Raw genomic sequence first — 18204 nt, 5'->3', positions numbered from 1 at the left:
CCAGTAAATACAGATCCCAGAGTCATCTCCTTCTGTTAAGTTACTCCAAATTTTGTTAGGAATTTCTTAGTTATAATTGGGAGAGAACTTACTACAGATCCCGCACGGGTTGTTATTTAGCTTTCCTATAGTCCTGAATGGCTAATCTTCTTTTCTCTATCATTATGCAGCAATATGGGGGCGGGCGATGTGTACCCAGCAACATTTGTTATTTAGCACTTTGGGGGCTCTCTAGTGGGTACAATAAGACACTTATAAAGGAGTTTTTCCACAAATCCATCTATCTATCTATCTATCTATCTATCTATCTATCTATCTATCTATCTATCTATCTATCTATCTATCTATCTATCTATCTATCTATCTATCTATCTGTCTATCTATCTATCTGTCTATCTATCTATCTGTCTATCTATCTATCTGTCTGTCTGTCTATCTATCTGTCTGTCTGTCTGTCTGTCTGTCTGTCTGTCTGTCTGTCTATCTATCTATCCTATCATCTCTATCTATCTATCTATCTATCTATCTATCTATCTATCTATCTATCTATCTATCTATCTATCTATCTATCTATCTATCTATCTATCTATCTATCTATCTATCTATCTATCTATCTATCGTACATACACAACTGTCATGTCTCACTCCAGGCAGATTTCCCATTTAGGACAGCTGGGTGATGACCGTTGTGGACCCTGTAATGGGGGTCATATAACCCACCCTTCCCAGACATAGATAAAATGAACGGATGGATTAATAGAATGTATAACAACTCAAGGACATTACTTACTGGGGATTTATCTATTTATATATTCATTTATTTAATTAGTATTTTTTTTTTTTTTTTTACAGGAATAGAGACAGTCTTCACATAGTAATATACTCTGCAGGAGAATTATTTGCGCAGGAGGAATGTCACCTGGCGCCAGGAATATATTTAGGACATGATGACATTAAAACACATAGTAAGCGGAAAGAACAAACATCTCAGGCAATGTTAGCAGTCAGGGAAGGAGTCAAGCAATGAATCTGACCCGGATAATGTTTGGTCAGGGAAGTGATGCAGCAACATCTGTTATTAATATAATACCTGCTGTGGTGATGTGAAGGTTGTGACACAGACGTATGGTGCCCACACACACATTGCACCACAGCTGCTTGGCACGCCGCAAACCATAGTGTTGAGCAAATCTGGCAGGTGATACTGGACCCAAATACAAAAAATGTAAAAAAAACATGAAAATCCATGTGTTATTCTCAACTATTTAATTGCATAACAAAAAAAAAATAATGGAGGAAGTATTAGAATAAACGTACCGTATCTATCATGGGCACTTGTAGGTAGGAACTCACCCACTAGACACATTAACAATTGGTTTGATAATTCAGACAGATTAAAGGGATGATCCAGTTTGGACAACCACTTTTAGTGAGCAGGTCCCCCAGAGTACAATTGGGGGTCTCACTGCTGGCGAGAACTGATCTTCTTTAATACTCATTACACAAACTAATCTAAATTAAATCAATGGACTGGTATTAAAGATGTTGTATCACTACTTCTGCCCATATGCCCTACTAGACGTCATAGAGCAAGATCCCCTGCTCGGGACCCTCCTTTATGAGCCAGAGCAGAAAGCCAACCAGAGGCTCCCACTCTGGGGGACCTGACTTGTCCATCCATTACATGGTCGCCATTCATTTAAATGGCTGCCATGTTATACTACAACCCCATGCAGGGGGAAAAGTATAGCTGGGGGGGGGGGGGGTTCAGGTACCAGATTCGCAGCCATCATCTGAATAATAGGCTTACTTAATTACAAAACGAAGTTGACTTTGTGGAAGAAAATCCCTTTAATTTCAATGTACAAATGAGGTTCTCCCGATAGAGGTCTGTCGGCTGTGTCGTCCTATTGAAATCTGTGGATGATACTTTACCATGTGAAAAAGGTTGTCGTTACTGGACTACCCCTCCTCAGAAGAAGGCCACTCCAGAGATCACTGCTGGTCAGTAATCCACCCAGTGATCAATGGGGAACGATGGGGCCATAAAATACATGGTCACATTAAATCCTGCAAAAGTTGTTTTTTCTAGCTGCTCTACGCACTGGCTCATAGAAGGGGGTCCTGAGTGGGGGGAGCTCTCCTCTACGACATCCATATGTCACTAATTGGGACCACCCATTTAAGGTGGCTGTACACATAACTATTCTTGTACAATACTATAAACAAGATAGTTGATTTTGGTTGTATTTTTTTTTTATCATTTAAAACATACCAAACTCATAAACATAAAAATAAGATGGGCTTTTATTTCATTTTTGGCTTTCATCTGTGCCGTCCGAAGCCATTTCCATTTTGGATGTCAGCAATGGTTCTTCTAGGCTTTTTTCTGCCAGAGGTAAAAAGTTAAATCCCCCCTCTCCTAAATAAAAGATGGTAAAGTGTAGGGATGGAGTGTATGACTGCTAAAATACTGCCCCCTGTAGTCATAAAAGGGTGCCACCTAAAGCCCCCGATCAACAGAATGGAGCAGCCAGTGGCGTCAACAAGTACCACAGCCTCTTCAATGTTAATCCAGAAATATTGGCAGTCCATTCATGCAGCTGTGCCTAGTACTGCTCCGACCCGTTCTGCGGATCAGTGGGACTCTGGGAAATCGGACCCCCACTCATTACACGATGAGGACCTATGCTAAGCATGATTTTCCAGAAAACATTTGTTTATTGCCGGATCGTGCAAACAATAATTCAGTGCATGGCCAAGGATTTGGAATCCATTCAGACAAATGTGAATAGTCCTCGTTCTGCGGACATGTCCGGGTCTTTTCATGTGTAAATGCTGCCACAAGTTGCTCTTTCATATCCGTCTTCTCAGGAGGGATGTGGGTGACCGTTCTGCTGATGTTTATTTAGAGCTTGAGCCTTGACGTTCCATATTGAAAATGAGATAATCGACCCTCAAATGACATTTTGTACTTTTGTATCCTCTGTGGAATCGGCTCGTGCATTCCATGCCTAACACAGCGCACTAATGATATTTAAAGTCAACAGATGAGCCCTCCGGTCACCTAAATTTAGTAACGGTTAAACGGTGACACGCAGCCCCGCAGACTCTAGCTTGCCAAAATCTGATAAATACTTTCAATCCTGTTTATTTACTGGTCAGAATGGGTGCACACAGCCGTAATTGTATCCCGGCTCTGAATTGTCCTCATCCTGGAGACCGGCTGCTACAAATCTGCTTCACATCAGATCACATTTTGCAAACACTGTCAATAAATTAACGCTGAGGAATTTGTGTTGTTTTTCTATTGACCAAACACATAAACAGAACATTTCGAGGGAAGTTGAAGATTTCATCAGATTAAATGGTATGTATTTATCCCTTGGCTATTTTTTACTAATATCTCACTAGACAAGTCATCTGGGCCTGTGAAGACTATTCCAAGCCACTCAATATCTAGAAATGGGTCTCATAAACACAAACATAACGGGGAAGATTTATTTTTACGGTCTTAAATTAAAGAGCGAGCTCTGAGCCGCTTTGTTTTTGAACGGCTTTCCGAGGAAAGCCGAGCAATTGGTGCACGGGCTCGATAGAAAGTCTATGAGCCTGTAAACCAATTGATCTGATTTTGACATATCAGAAGTTTTTTGAAAGTTTAGTTACCCTTTAAGACAACTTAAAACTACACCAGGCAGGCAGAAGCTGCGCCAAATTCATCACAAGGGCGCACGCTGTGAGTTAAATTTGGTGCATTTCGCTAGACATGTTAGACACTTTTCTCTTCCTTACGCCACCTTGACTTACTTTAGACTAATATTATGCGCAAAAGTTTTTAAACTTTTAGACCATGTCTGCTTTATAGGCACTTTTCAAAACGGAATAGTAAGATGCAAAAAGTGTCTATAACACATACTAAATCTGGCGCAAGGCATGTCCGCCAAATTGAGCCAGAATTCTGGCGCATTTAGTTTAGTAAATCTACCCCAATGTGAGCGGACCAAGACTTTTTATTTGCTCTTTAGGTTTGCATTTAAAGTGTAGCTAAACTTTGACAAACTTCTGACATGTCATAGTGACATGTCAGAAGTTTGTATTGGTGGGGGTCCTAGCACTAAGACCCCCACCAATCGCTAGAATGAAGCAGCTGAAGAGTTTGTGTGAGCGCTCAGCCTTTTCGTGTCTGTTCGGCTTTTTCCGGAAATAAATGTATCGGTGTACGGACTCAATAGAAAGTCTATGAGCTCGTACTCAGATACATCGGTTTTCCGAACAGACACGAAGCGGCTGAGCGCCCACACGAGCGCTTCAGCTGCTTCGTTCTAGCGATTGGTGGGGGTCTCAATGCTCGGACCCCCACCAATCCAAACTTCTGACATGTCACTATGACATGTGAGAAGTTTGTCAAATATTTAGCTACACTTTAAAAGATAAATTAAAGATGAACTATTTATAAATGAACAGACATAGCATAATTTGTTATTTAACAGTTTGCTTTGTGCACCTTAATAACTGAGTGAATTAGGATAAGTCAGTAGGTTGACGTGTCGTAGTGGCACATTAGTTCTGTGACCGTTCCTCTGCTCTGACAACTTCAGATCTGCTACATCTTCACAGTTGCCAAGCATACGGATTCAGTGGGACAGTCCTAGATGATTGGCATTGTCCTTCTATCCAGAGACGCAAAGATTCGATTATTTCCGTTGGACAGAAGTCCTATGCAGTACTGTATGACACATGAAGAGGATGTGATTTGTGAGCAGCCTAATCGTTGCCCACATGTCACTCACCTAGTAGAGGAGGAGACTAGCATGGGAGTTCAGAGGAGGCATATGGATTATACTGTGGATAGTATTATTATGGGGGCACTGTGGCCAGTTGGACTTTGGGTGCACTCTGACTGACACCAGAGATGAAAACCTCCTGGGCCCCAAGGCAAAATCTGAATTTAAAATCTGCATTTAAAATACTGGTATCTTCTTATGTAGTACAGTGGTCTTTCGACCCCCTCAGGCACCAGGGCCAGCTGCGACTGCTACCTCTGCACCAACTCTAGCTACTTCTGGCTTTTATAAGGCCCATGTGACGTGGCTGTGTAGAGGCGGGAATTTGCTTGCTGTCTTGCCAAGACACTATGGCTGACTTTGTTATTGGGCAAAGCGACTGGCACAGCCATTAGGGTACTGTAGCTGGCTTTGCTATGGTGCAATGGCAGGCATTGCCTTGGGCTGGTTCTGTTATGGGGTACAGTAACTGGATCTATTATGGCACATTGGCACCCTGGCTGGTGAGGAGCACTGTGGGAGGCTGTGGTATGAAGGTTAATTCATGAAATAGCGAGGAAAGTCTAATACCAGCCTCCCATGATGATGTCATTAGTACATAGTTATGTCAAGAAAATGTTATTGCTATGTATGTTGGCTGTGTTATGAAGGTTAATACACGAAATAGCAAGGAAAGTCTAATACCAGTCTCCCATGATGATGTCATCAGTACACAGTGATGTCAACATAATGATATTGCTATGTATGTAGCCACTAATGGTGATATGCTATATGGCTGAGGATAGAAGCGTGGCTATGTAAATAATGGGTGTGGTCTAATCAAGATATGGATGGTGTGAACTATGAAATAATGTGAAATCACTTAATGTTGTTATCTGCACAGAAACTGTAATGCAGTGTGAAAATAAAAACATCTGCATTTTTCTAGTTCATTGCCAGAATCTAGTAACATGCCCTGACGGTGCAGCGTGCGTGTCTTTCCACTGCACATAAAACAAACAATTATTTTCTGCAAACGAAACATATAATTTGAGTATTTGTGCAGCAGCCAAGTCTTTGATTAAAATAGGACTTAGCGTAACATGACTTATTAATAGCGTGTTATTCTAAACTGCTCGGCCTTTTTAAGAACAGTCTGTCTGACCTCATTAGGAAAAGACATGAAGACAGCGATGAATATTAAACTGACTGTATCATCCGGGATAGAGCGCCGACAAGACTAAGGAATACTTCTCATCATTAGCCCCATGGAAAACTTTTTAAAGGGAACCTGTCAGCAGTTTTGAGGCCTCATGGTGATATAGGGGAGGGTCAACTAGCGCAGTGGTCGCTAGTGCCCCTCCCTACTCTGAGTGATGGATGTAGCAGCCAATCAGGAGACTGCTAGAGCTGTCACTCAGAGCAGAGGGGTGGGGCTTGCGGCATGCAGTGCAGCAGCACTTGCACATCAAGTCCTGCCTCGGCGGCACTTGGTATCGGCACACCGGGGGATTTCAACATAATTTTCTCGGTAATGCAGAAAAAAACAAAACTTTTAAAATGCCCTCCCTTATATCACCCTGACAGCAGTTTTGATACCTCAAAATTTCTGACAGGTTACTATTAATATTTGACAGACTAATACAGAAAATATAACATGCGCTGTATTCTTGAAGGTTATCCCGCCTTACAAATGAGTTTTATATTATTTTTTATTGAACGTCCGATAATTCAGAATATTTAATAATCTGGCACCTCTCAGATCCCTGGATTAAAATAATTTTTACTATATATGTATTACAATTCCGTTAATCTGGCATTTGATAGTTAGTACCAATAATGTAAACAGTGCTGCCTGATCATCCAGCATTTCTTAAAGTAGCAAGCAGAAGACGGAACACAAATAAATTATATAAAATTTTGATAAAAAGGGAACTAAATAACTAACAATTGTTTAACCCCTTAGGGACACGGCCAATTTTCGCCTTAAGGACAGAACCATTTTTTTATATTTCCATCTTTGCCTCCCGGAGCTCATAACTTTTTTATTTTTTGTTTAACATAGCTGTATGAGACTTTGTTTTTTGCGGGACGAGTTGTACTTTATGTAGGTGACATTTTTTTTGTACATTTACATTATCGTTTAACTTATATAAATATTTATTTTGGCAAAAATGCAGAAAAAAAAACAGTTCCGCAGCAGTTTTCATTTCTTTTTTTTACACCACACACCGATCATCATAAATAATGTTATACATTTGTTGTACAGGTTGTTACGGATGTGGCGATACCAAATATGTCTATATTACTTCATGGTTTGGGACTTATATTTTGTAAAGTTTATTCATTGTAAGAAATTAGCATTTCAAGGTATTTTTTTTTTACAGATTTTTTATTTCATTTAACATACATTTTTTTAATGAATTTTTACTTTTTTTAAACTTAAAATGTTTTGCATTTTGATTGTGATTTTTTTTAACTTTAAAGTACTGACATATATCTGTATGGCAGTACATTAGCCGGTGTACTGATTGTCAGTATGCCCTAACGACAGGAAATATGGTTAGACAGCCCTGGGGTCCTTTAATGGACCCTGGGCTGTCTGCCCATATATGGTATGTCCCTCGATCAAGTCACAGGGATTTCCTATGATGCGATCAAAGGGGGGTCTACCCTTCTCATTTTCCCTTTGAATGTGTGGTCAGTATTGATTGCTGCATTCAAGGGGTTAACGGTGGAGACAAGAGGTTTCCCTTATCTCCACCATAAGAGAGGGTCTGCGTCTAACGTGGCAAGCTCAGGATGAGTATTCTTGTCCTGTGTCGCCAGCTAGTTAATATATTATTGTTATTATTATTATTATTATTATTAATGCTCCACAAGTTGAAGTGATCCAATAAGGGGTAGTTCACAAAATACATTTTTTAACGCTGATTTTGAAGCAGAAACCATGTCAAAATCAGCGCCAAGAAACTCCCCAAATTACCCCCTACTGATTTCAATAGTAGGCAGGGGCTTACTTTTTCCAGGGCGGCTTCTGGAAATGAAAAGAGGTGTGCTCTTTCTTTGAACTGTTTCCAACTTTAAAGAGGCTCTGTCACCACATTATAAGTGGCCTATCTTCTACATGATGTGATCGGCACTGTAATGTAGATTACAGCAGTGTTTTTTATTTAGAAAAACGATCATTTTTGACTAAGTTTTTGACCTATATTAGCTTTATGCTAATTACTTCTTAATGGACAACTGGGCGTGTTTTACTTTTTGACCAAGTGGGCGTTGTGGAGAGAAGTGTATGACGCTGACCAATCAGTGACCAATCCGCGTCATACACTTCTCTCCATTCATTTACACAGCATATAGTGATCTAGCTAGATCACTGTGCAGCCACATACACACACACTAACGTGTCCTGAAAGTTAATAGATATCACCTCCAGCCAGGACGTGATGTCTATTCAGAATCCTGACACTTCGGTAACGTTTGTGTGAGATTTACAGCATGAGATTGAGATTACGCATGAAACTGTCATTGAAAACGAGATTACGCTTGCCTTGCTGTAAATCTCACACAAACGTTACTGAAGTGTCAGGATTCTGAATAGACATCACGTCCTGGCTGGTAGTGATGTCTATTCACTGTCAGGACACTTGAGTAATGTTAATGTGTGTGTATGTGGCTGCACGTAGTGATCTAGCTAGATGTGTGTGTAAATGAATGGGGAGAAATGTATGACGCTGATTGGTCACTGATTGGTCAGTGTCATACACTTCTCTCCACAACGCCCACTTGGTCAAAAAGTAAAAAAACCTGCAGCGCTTGTTTGGACGTTTTTTCTGTGGCATTTTTTGGTAAAAGTTTTTGCATTCGATTCCACCGCTAAAACAAAACGTGGGTGAAAAACACTGCCAAACCCCAAAAAATAGCGTAAATGAAAAGCTGGCAATTCAAAATCTGCCACAAGATTCCTGAAGGAATTTGAAAGCAATTTTTTTCTGCCTGACTAAAAGCGTTGTGTGAACTCCCCCTAACTTTGCACGACTGTAGGAAATTCAGATTGCCACTGCCATGTGTGCATGATGCCTATCATACTAGTTGGACCAGTATGGTATGGTGATTTTCCGATACATACATGGTGTTAGGAAGTTTGTAGTTAAAGGGGTTCCCTGCTTTGGACAATCCCTACTTGTTAGATGGGTCCCTTGATAATAAGTTGATCATAAAGTGTCCCCCTGCTGAGATCCCCTATGATCAGCTGTGATCTGTGAGGAAACCTGGCAGTAAGTGTTCAAATCCCCTGCAGGTGCACTTTAAAAAGGACAGGTTTTTATTCCATTTTCGTCCTCCATATAAAAAGGTTATTTGACAAATAGTCGATGAATGCGGCATTTAGTGGTTATATACCTCTAGCTTCTTGTTCCTTGCACCCTCTTAGTATTGTCGGACAAGTAGCAACATGTGAACTATCACTCAGTCTTTCAAAGAAAAACCATAAGCCAAAAAATACAGTTTCGTTGCTCTGATCACGAATGCCAAGTATATTTCCCTCATAGCCCCTAATCCAAGTGCAGTGATCGAAATCCATGGCATCACTAATGAGGTATGACCTCTTCCCTCCCACACAGGCGCACATTGCAATTACTGTGCCCTGATTAATGGGAGGTCATGTTAATTATGGCTACAAAAAGAACACTGAAGAGGCCATTCGACAAAATCAGTTTGGAGCATGGATTAGGCCCGCCACCAGTTAATGTTTGTCGAAACCCTTCTCTTGAAAAGGTTCCTTTCAAAACCTAATTCACCACAGTACAGAACTTCACTCGAGAGAAAAAAAAATGGCTTCAGAAGGACGTGCAAGGAGGGATCATAAATCAGAAGAATCTACATTTTTTTTCCAAAGACTGAGTAATAATTTTCCATCATTTCCTTGAGTAAATAACTTGCATTTTATTTATTAGGTGGGATTTTCTACAGGCACTCGGACTTAATAAGTGTATTTATTTTTGAAGTAGAAGGCTGAATAGTCTTAAGGAAATTGTAAGGGAGGGCCATTTTGGTATGAAGGGCCAAGAGCCGGTGTCTCTCGTGGGATGGCATTGCTCTCCATCCATCGTAGTAGTAATAATAATAAGTAAGACTTTAAATAATTCTGACCGAAAACAGTAGGAAATAAGACATAAGATGAAAGAGTTTAACAAAGCGACAATTTACGGCTCACATTCTGTGAAAATATATACAGTGTATATGCATATTTAAATATAATTGATTTGGTTTGTAAAATTTAAAAAAAAAAACATTCTGCCGGGCTAAAAATATATTCTTGTTTCATAATTCATGAGATATGAGATTATTTAATAAAGCATTGCCGTAGTAATGCTATGGTGTGTTATTTCTTTATTATTATTTTTTTTAGATTTTTATCAGTCTAAATAATTTTCAGTATCTGAGAAATATATTTTTGACTATTTTATATTTTTTCTGAATACAAAAAGTGAAATTCATCTTAACCATTTTTTTTAATTTATTGTTATTTTTATTTTTATTTCACCATTCTAAATAATTTCTAAAAAATGGAGAAATATATTTTAACCATTTTTTGCGGAATAAAAAAATTGGAGATCACCTTAACAATTTTTTAAGAGTTCCCCTTCATTTTATTCTTGGAGATTAGTGATTGCTTGTTGACTTTGTGACGTCAGAACATGAAAATCTTTTTTAATGTAACATACCACAAAAATAACCATGCATATCTTTTTCTGTATTTATTTTGATATTTTATTTATGGATTTATTTATTTTTTTTGGTGATAAATTATAGACAAATTAAAGACAGAATAAGTGAGTAAGGGCTTCTAGAATTACGTAGATGCATGGTGCCAGGTGACAACTTTTTTTATATATATTTTGATTGAGAGAAATATTCGCTAGCACAAACCAAAAATACATAAACTATGTCATACCAGCTTATGCCTATCCCCAACCCCCAAATAATGTGCACAGATCCTTTACAGTGGCACGCAATGTCCCCTCGCTTTCATAATAATGACACACTGTTCCATATTGCTTATTATACGTATTGTATCATTTTTATACTTTTTCGTATATATCTTTTATTTTCAAATAGCATTTCTTTATTTATACCGACACTTAACATGCCCAAAAAGTGACGCAAGATTGGTTACAATACATGCACTTGTTCCATCATCCATAGACCCCTGCACCTTGAAAAATTTCACATCTATTTTAACATAATTGTGTGTCTACTGGTGTCAGCTTTTTTTCCAAAGAACAAAGGGATAGTGTGTTTTCCTGGTGTCAAAGTTGGAAATGTAAGTAATTTTGTGGACATGGGAAGCTGGAGAGGAGAGTAATACCCTAAATTCCTGAGGGGCATGAAATGTATTTTAGATGAATAAGGGTCAGTGTTGATTTGTAGGGCTGACAATCATAGTCTTCCAGAAGGAACAGTAAAAACTCTTTTAAGTTACACTTCAATCATATGTTCTACATTCACTAAGGACATTTGTGTATCCTGGGGTGGGGGGGGGGGTGACTTTAAATTTGTGAAATATTATGTAAAATATCCCTCTGGTCAGCTATGCTCAGTAATTGCGGACATTCCTTGGATATTTCCACTGTTGATAATATTCCCTGCTATTAAATAGCAATTACTATAATTAGTATGTACAGTATGTTATGTGATAAATGAAGATAAGCAATGAGAAATCTTACACCTTTGGAGATACTTAAAGCAAATGTTCACATTGGAACACCAGTTTCTACAATACGTAAAAAGTTTAGTAAAATTGTAGATACTTTACAGTACAGATCTCTATAATAGTCCAGAGCTGTATTCACAATTCTACTGGTTGTTACTGGAAACAATCATCAAGCTTGTTACCAGACAGACTCCCATCATCTTAGCTGAGTTCCTGTAATGCAGTTGGACATCTAGTTTTCAATTTATCATAACACTGTACAGTGCCTGGGTTGACTGACTATTTGTGCATTAAGACAGTGTTTTTAAGGCTTCGTTCACATCTGTGTCGGGGTTCCGTTCATGGGTTCCATCAGACCTTTACGTCAGGGTAACCCATGAACGGAAACCATAGCTTTCCATTTGCATTACCATTGATTTCATTGGTAATGTTTCCGCTGCAAATGTTTTCCGTTTGTCTCCGTTCCGTAAGGTTTCCGTTGTTTCGGCGGAATCAATTGTGTAGTTGATTGTGCTATTGATTCCGCCAAAAAATCTGAAGCCTTACAGAACGGAGATAAACGGAAACCATTTGTAACGGAAGCATTACCATTGAAATCAATGGTAATGAAAACAAAAAGCTATGGTTTCCATTCATGGGTTCCTCTGACGGAAAGGTCTGATGGAACCCATGAATGGAACCCCGACGCAGATGTGAACAAAGGCTAAACTTTCTTAAACCAAGTACACCCTACTCAACAAACTACATCAAAGTTCCCCCAAGGCTATGATCATAAACTGTGCAAGAATCTCCTATAGACATGGCATGTAACTCTTGGGATACATGTACCGCAGGTTGAGTGCCTAATGGACTACAGCCCTAGAGTCAGATACATTAATGTATAAGTGCAGGGTCTACCAAAAACAAACAAACAAGAGATATATGAGATAAATGCTACTGAAAGGCATTATGTTATCCCAGCCAAGCGTATTCAAATTTTGGTGGTTATTAAGGGGCCCAAGGCCATTAATGCCTGGGGGCCCAGACAACTCTCAGTACGACCCTAGTTTTGAGAATGTAAATCACTAGAGCAAGTTCTGTGAAGACGTTGAACCATTAAGGAATTCTGGAAGATTTCAGCTCTGAAGCCTCCAGATCAAGCTGTAAGTCGTCTTATAACAAAGTCAATTTCCTTCTAAAATCAGTTGTCCTCTTCTGCTTAGTTGTTAATAATTATATTCACCTGTTGTTGGAAAAACTGGGTGACAACAAATTTGACCACCGCTACATCTCCAAGAGGGAGTTGTCACCTGACTCCTTAGTGGTAAATATGCACCAATAAGGAAATAATAGATATATCAATGCATAACTTTGTCACCGTGGGAGAATTGGGTGACAACCCTTGTGGAAATTGTAATAGCGGCGATATCGCCTGCCACACAGTTTTCCGAAAAAAACCTCAACCCAGATATAAGGACTTAAATGTACTAATTTTAAAGGCGAAATGTCCTTTAATATTTACTGTAGCTTAAAGGGTAAGTAAACGTACAACAAACTTCTGACATTTCACGGTGACATGTCAGAAGATTTGATTGGTGGGGTCCGAGCACTGAGATCCCCACCAATCGCTAAAACAAAGCGGCAGAAGTGCTCATGTTAGCGCTCAGCCGCTTCGTTTCTCTTCGGCTTTTTCCAGAAAGCCGATGTATTGGCGTTCGGGCTCATAGACTTTCTATTGATCCCGTACTCCGCTACATTGATTTCCGGAAAAAGCCGAACAGAATCGAAGCGGCTGAGCGCTAACATGAGCAGTTCTGCCACTTCGTTTTAGCGATTGGTGGGGGTTTCAGAAGTTTGTTGAACATTTAGTTACACTTTAACTGTGGGCTGCAGTCCAGCGATATGACTTCAGTATTCGACTTCCTTCATAAAGTAACTTTTAGATACCGATCTCTTTCGCATTATTAGTTCAGGTTGCATTGTGCTGGTGAGAGATGGTTGCTATGGATTAGATCATATTTATTCTTTTTCACACATTTGCCAATTTTAATTTTGGTGATTGATTCAAGAAGATACCAGCTGTGCCAACCAAAGAATAGCATCTACAAAAGCAGTTTTTCCCATCCAATAGCACTTATTAGGGTCCCGCAACCTTGGCCACAAGGAACAGATATATTGTTCATAGAAACCAGCCAAGTTTGCTCTCATTTTCTAACTTAAAATGTGATTGGTTGTCATGGGCAAAATTACTTTTTCATTAACTTTTAATGAGAAAAATGTCCCACGTTGAATGGAAAGATGGGCACTTTCTGCACTTGTTGATTCTATGACCACTGTTCCTACAAGTGAATGTCCACCTTTTAATACAATGCCATTTTAAGTCTAAAATTCTGTGCTGATTAATGTCTTAATATATCTTTATAGCAGTCATTGCTCTGTTTTACTGATTCAGAGCTCCCAGTGCAATAGGTGAACATAATGTTAAATGATAAAATTCTGGCTACCTTCATCTACCACTAGGGGGAGATTAGGAACGTGCTGTATAATGTGTTATTATTGAGCTCAATTTATAAACTGTATGCAATAAGTACTTACGCTCCCCCTAGTGGTGGCTGCAAGCGTCCAGAATTTATCATTTAACTCTATCTATATTTTGCATCATAAAAATAGAGTTATTCCACTCTTAAAGATATATTTTGGAATGAATCAACATAGGCTCTTAGAATTGTTTAGATTAGAAATAAATAGAGTTTAGAGGTTGACATTTAGTTTAAAATGCATAATAATAAAGTAACGCAAGGGCTCTGAATTTGCCCCTATATCCAGCCATTTTTTTAAGTTTCTGGAAAAAGGAATAGGATAACCAATATGGCTGCCATTAAAGCTTCCTCAGTGGTTGTCACCAATCTTCTCCAAGACTCCTGAATGCCACATTAGTCTGGGTATGCAGTAATTTAGGGGTAAGTGACATATTACTGCAAAACTCAGATCAGTCATCCAGGAGTCTGGGAAACCTAGACTACAACCCTGATGGGAGCTCTAGTAGTTGTTACTCAGTTTGTATCCACTTAAATTCCAAGTAGGAGACACTAACATTATTATATTTTTCATTTCCAGGTTTTATTTGCTTTAAACCAGACATTGCTGCAACATGAAAGTCTACGGGCAGGAAGCTTTCAAGCCCCCTACACGACCGAAGATCTCATAAAACATTACAACTGTGGAGACCTCAACACCGTCATCTTCAACCAGGACTCTTCACAGGTTGGTGCTCACTGAGGTTGAATGTGTTGGAAATTATTTTCTTCCAGGAAAATGTAGGGTATGGCAATAAAACTTTAGTCAAATGTTCTTCAGTAGGGATCAGTATAGCACATCCCGTATTAGGCCTGCTGGTTGACATTCTTTCTACACTGAGCAATCCAGAAATGAGAGAGTGGCCAATGAAGGGTCTCCAGGCACTCATGTAAGCAATAGTGATGTCACCACATGGGCAAGATCAACTGGCTGAGTGGCGCAGAAAGTTATCAACTTCGGATGTGGATCCACTGCTGGGCGCCATTGTCTGCATAGAGTATAAGGGAGCCTGCTGGCCCCAACACTGTCTAGACCTCCCGGGTGGGGGCTGTAATGGTGGCCATTTTGGTTGTCACTTAAACAGATGAAAAATAAAGGTCCTATTATACGGCAACTTAGAAAAATTTCTTCAGCTCACCGGTCTTGCCGTTTTGATCCCGGGTTGCGCACGGATCTTCGAGGTGCCACTCGGTTGGATCACAGTAGGAAAAATAAATATTTTTTAATCCAGCGCTGGATTGAGACATATTTATTTTTCCTCCTATTATATTATATTATATATCCTCATATTATATTTTTCCTCCGATCGTTCGTCCCCATACATTTCCCTCATGGTCGCAGCAAAGGAAGATTTGCTGCCAACAACGATGATTTTTAATGCTGCATAAAAGAGCAGATCAGCCGATGAATGAGCGTTCGCTCATCTGCTGATCGTTGCTCCGTTTACACAGGGCAATGATCGGGGTCGAGCGATCATATGAATGCTAATATGCCCGATCATTGGCTCATGTAATAGGGCCTTAATAGACAACTGAATAGCATGTTTTACAACTTGATAGTAGAGGGTGATTCAAATATGAAAAATTTCTGGTGATTTTTCACACATTTTCTTATTTTTGACTATTTTTATCAGCTGACCATACTGCTTACTATACACCAGTCCCATATGTGCCGTCTTCTACCATTTATCTTGCGTTAGGCTGACATGAATAACCCCTGCTCCCAACCTGACTTAACCTCCCTCTTCATGCCCTTCTAACACACGTGGCTCTCATTTGCCCAGGGAAATAATGGGATTACTGCGCTGTCCTTCTGGTTGAACCTCATGAGCGCCAGGCTTGTTGATTTGTCTGAAAAGATTTGGAAGGAATGTGCAGCAACAAAGCCCAATTATATGGACTTCCCAGGTCTTTGCACATAAGTCCTCTCGTCATAACTAAAGGCTTAAGAGCAATTCTTAGTTTACATTCAAAGGGAAGCCTAGCGCATGGCCGGCTAGTCTAATGATTATCGAAATAAGTCACTGCACTAACACACTCTCACTGCTTAAGCCCTCCGAGTCATTCGCCACTCGATGGCTTACTGCACATTACTCAATATCAAGGAGCCTTAAAGGGGATGTCCACTCAACATAAGCCAGTGTTAATCTAGTGTTTAGATTTAAATCATACAATGTTATAGTGTTAGTAGTTAATGTTGTATACTAGATTTGCCAATTTTTTGTGGGAAATCTCATGGTTTAAACCAGTGTTTTCCAACCTGTGGCTCTCCAGCTGTTGCAAAACTACAACTCCCAGCATGCGCTGACAGCCGTAACCATCTTTCACCTGTATAGTGCAATTCTCAACATACATAATATATTACCATTCTCAATGTATATTTGGTATTGTTTGGATTTTGATTCTTCTTATCCATTTCCATTTGTCTAATATGGTTTACATAACAGCTTCCGCAAGGCCCTATTGGTTATTTGCCAGCTATTCCCGAAATACTAGGCCATTGGTAACGTAGAAATCTAATTAAAAAAATGAACATAAAATACATACAATTAGATTAAACCCAACTGTCCCATAATTATGTTTCACAAAATGGTATTATATGTCACAAAATAATAATCTGCAGCAATAAATGGTTATTTATATTACAAAATATAATTTGTTGCACAATAACATGCATTCTGTTACAAAATAATATTATGTGACACGAAGTGTTGTTCTGTGTTACAAAATTATATGTTGTGCTACAAAATTGTAATTCTGTGTTACCAATGTACTGGATCAATATGGAGCCCGATAGTCATCCATACACTCCACCATACACTCCACCATACACTCCACCATACACTCCACCATACACTCCACAATACACTACACCAGCACCGCTGCATTCAGATTGGTGACAACTAATCGCACAGGAGTTAGGCTTCGTTTACAACTGCCTCAGGGCTCCATTCCGACGTTCCGCCTGAGCTTTCCATCAGAATGGAGCCCTGACTGACACAAATGGAAACCATAGGTTTCCGTTTCCATCACCATTTATTTCAATGGTGACGGATCCGATGCAAATGGTTTCTGATAGTCTCCGTTGTACAAGAGTCCTGTCGTTTTGACGGACTCAATAGCGCAGTCGACTACACTATTGATTCCGTCAAAACGAAGAAGCTCAAATATTACCTGGTGCTTCATGGTAGATAGAGGAAGGCAAAACTTTTGGAGTCCGGAGAACTCGGTTACTAGAAAGTTCCCCTATAAGTAACATTGATAAGCAACTATAAATCCAGCAAACAGCAAAGTTCAGCTTCACAGTTAGCAGGAATATTTGGTAAAATCTTTCCATATTTGTTGTCATATTCATTCCATTAACTTCCTGTCTGCGGCCGGTGACCTATGTATAGTAGTGCGGTTGGCCTGAGGCTTGAGCTGACGTTGTGACAGATGGACAGCCTGTGTGCTTGACTGACAGTCTGAGATGACCTGTGATACTCAGCTGTTGACTCATTTATTTTGCAGCACGAGATACTTATCGGTAATGGATTATTGTTATGCCTTGTCTTATAGAGATTATGGCAAATACAGAAATATTGGCATCTTGGACTGGAAAAAAAGAAATATATTTTGAACGTTTTTGGCCCTATATGGGCAAAGCTAGAACAAGTTTAGGATGTAGCATTCTCATACATGTTAGATCCCATAGAAGCTATTATCCCCCTATACGTCATGAAATTCTATAGGTTATCAGTTTTGCATCTGAGATGTCTTAGAGGTTCTAAAACTGCGTGGGATTTCTATACAGGGTCTATGAGGCTTTACCTAGAATAGTGGCCCTACTTTTAATTGATTTTCAAGTTCATAGATTCGTCTAAATGTAATGCTCCATTATCTACACTTCTGAATTTCATCATCTTTTCTCATATGAAACAAAATATATATATTTTTCTTTTATTGGGGGACTTAAAGGGAATTTGTCAGCGTCTTCATGATGCCCTAACCTTGGCAGCATGATATAGTGACATGTACCCTGATTACAGTGATCTGTGTTTTACTCTAAAGCACTGCAGTATTTAATAAGTGGCGGGCTCAGGGAGAAGTATCTGCTGGGCAGCTCCCCTGCTCCCTGCCTGGCTAAGCTTGATTGACAGTGAATTTAACTTTTGGATATCTTATA

General features: G+C 39.4%; 2 protein-coding genes across 2 annotated transcripts in view; both read left to right on the top strand.

Moving 5' to 3' along the window:
• The window catches only part of LOC142657685 (calcium-activated chloride channel regulator 1-like), a 1094600-nt gene that overhangs the window by 206224 nt on the left and 870172 nt on the right, over positions 1-18204 (top strand). The gene's annotated exons all lie outside the window — the stretch shown is intronic.
• TRABD2B (TraB domain containing 2B) overlaps positions 1-18204 on the top strand; it is a 208279-nt gene that overhangs the window by 75184 nt on the left and 114891 nt on the right. The window contains exon 3 of the mRNA XM_075832962.1: positions 14581-14727. Coding sequence (XP_075689077.1) covers positions 14581-14727 — 147 coding nt within the window. The remainder of the gene's footprint in view (positions 1-14580; positions 14728-18204) is intronic.

This window comes from Rhinoderma darwinii, chromosome 7, assembly GCF_050947455.1.
Source record: "Rhinoderma darwinii isolate aRhiDar2 chromosome 7, aRhiDar2.hap1, whole genome shotgun sequence".
NCBI classification, from domain to species: Eukaryota; Metazoa; Chordata; class Amphibia; order Anura; family Rhinodermatidae; genus Rhinoderma; species Rhinoderma darwinii.
Note: the sequence above shows the minus strand (reverse complement) of the source record. Positions and strands in the feature narration are given on the sequence as shown.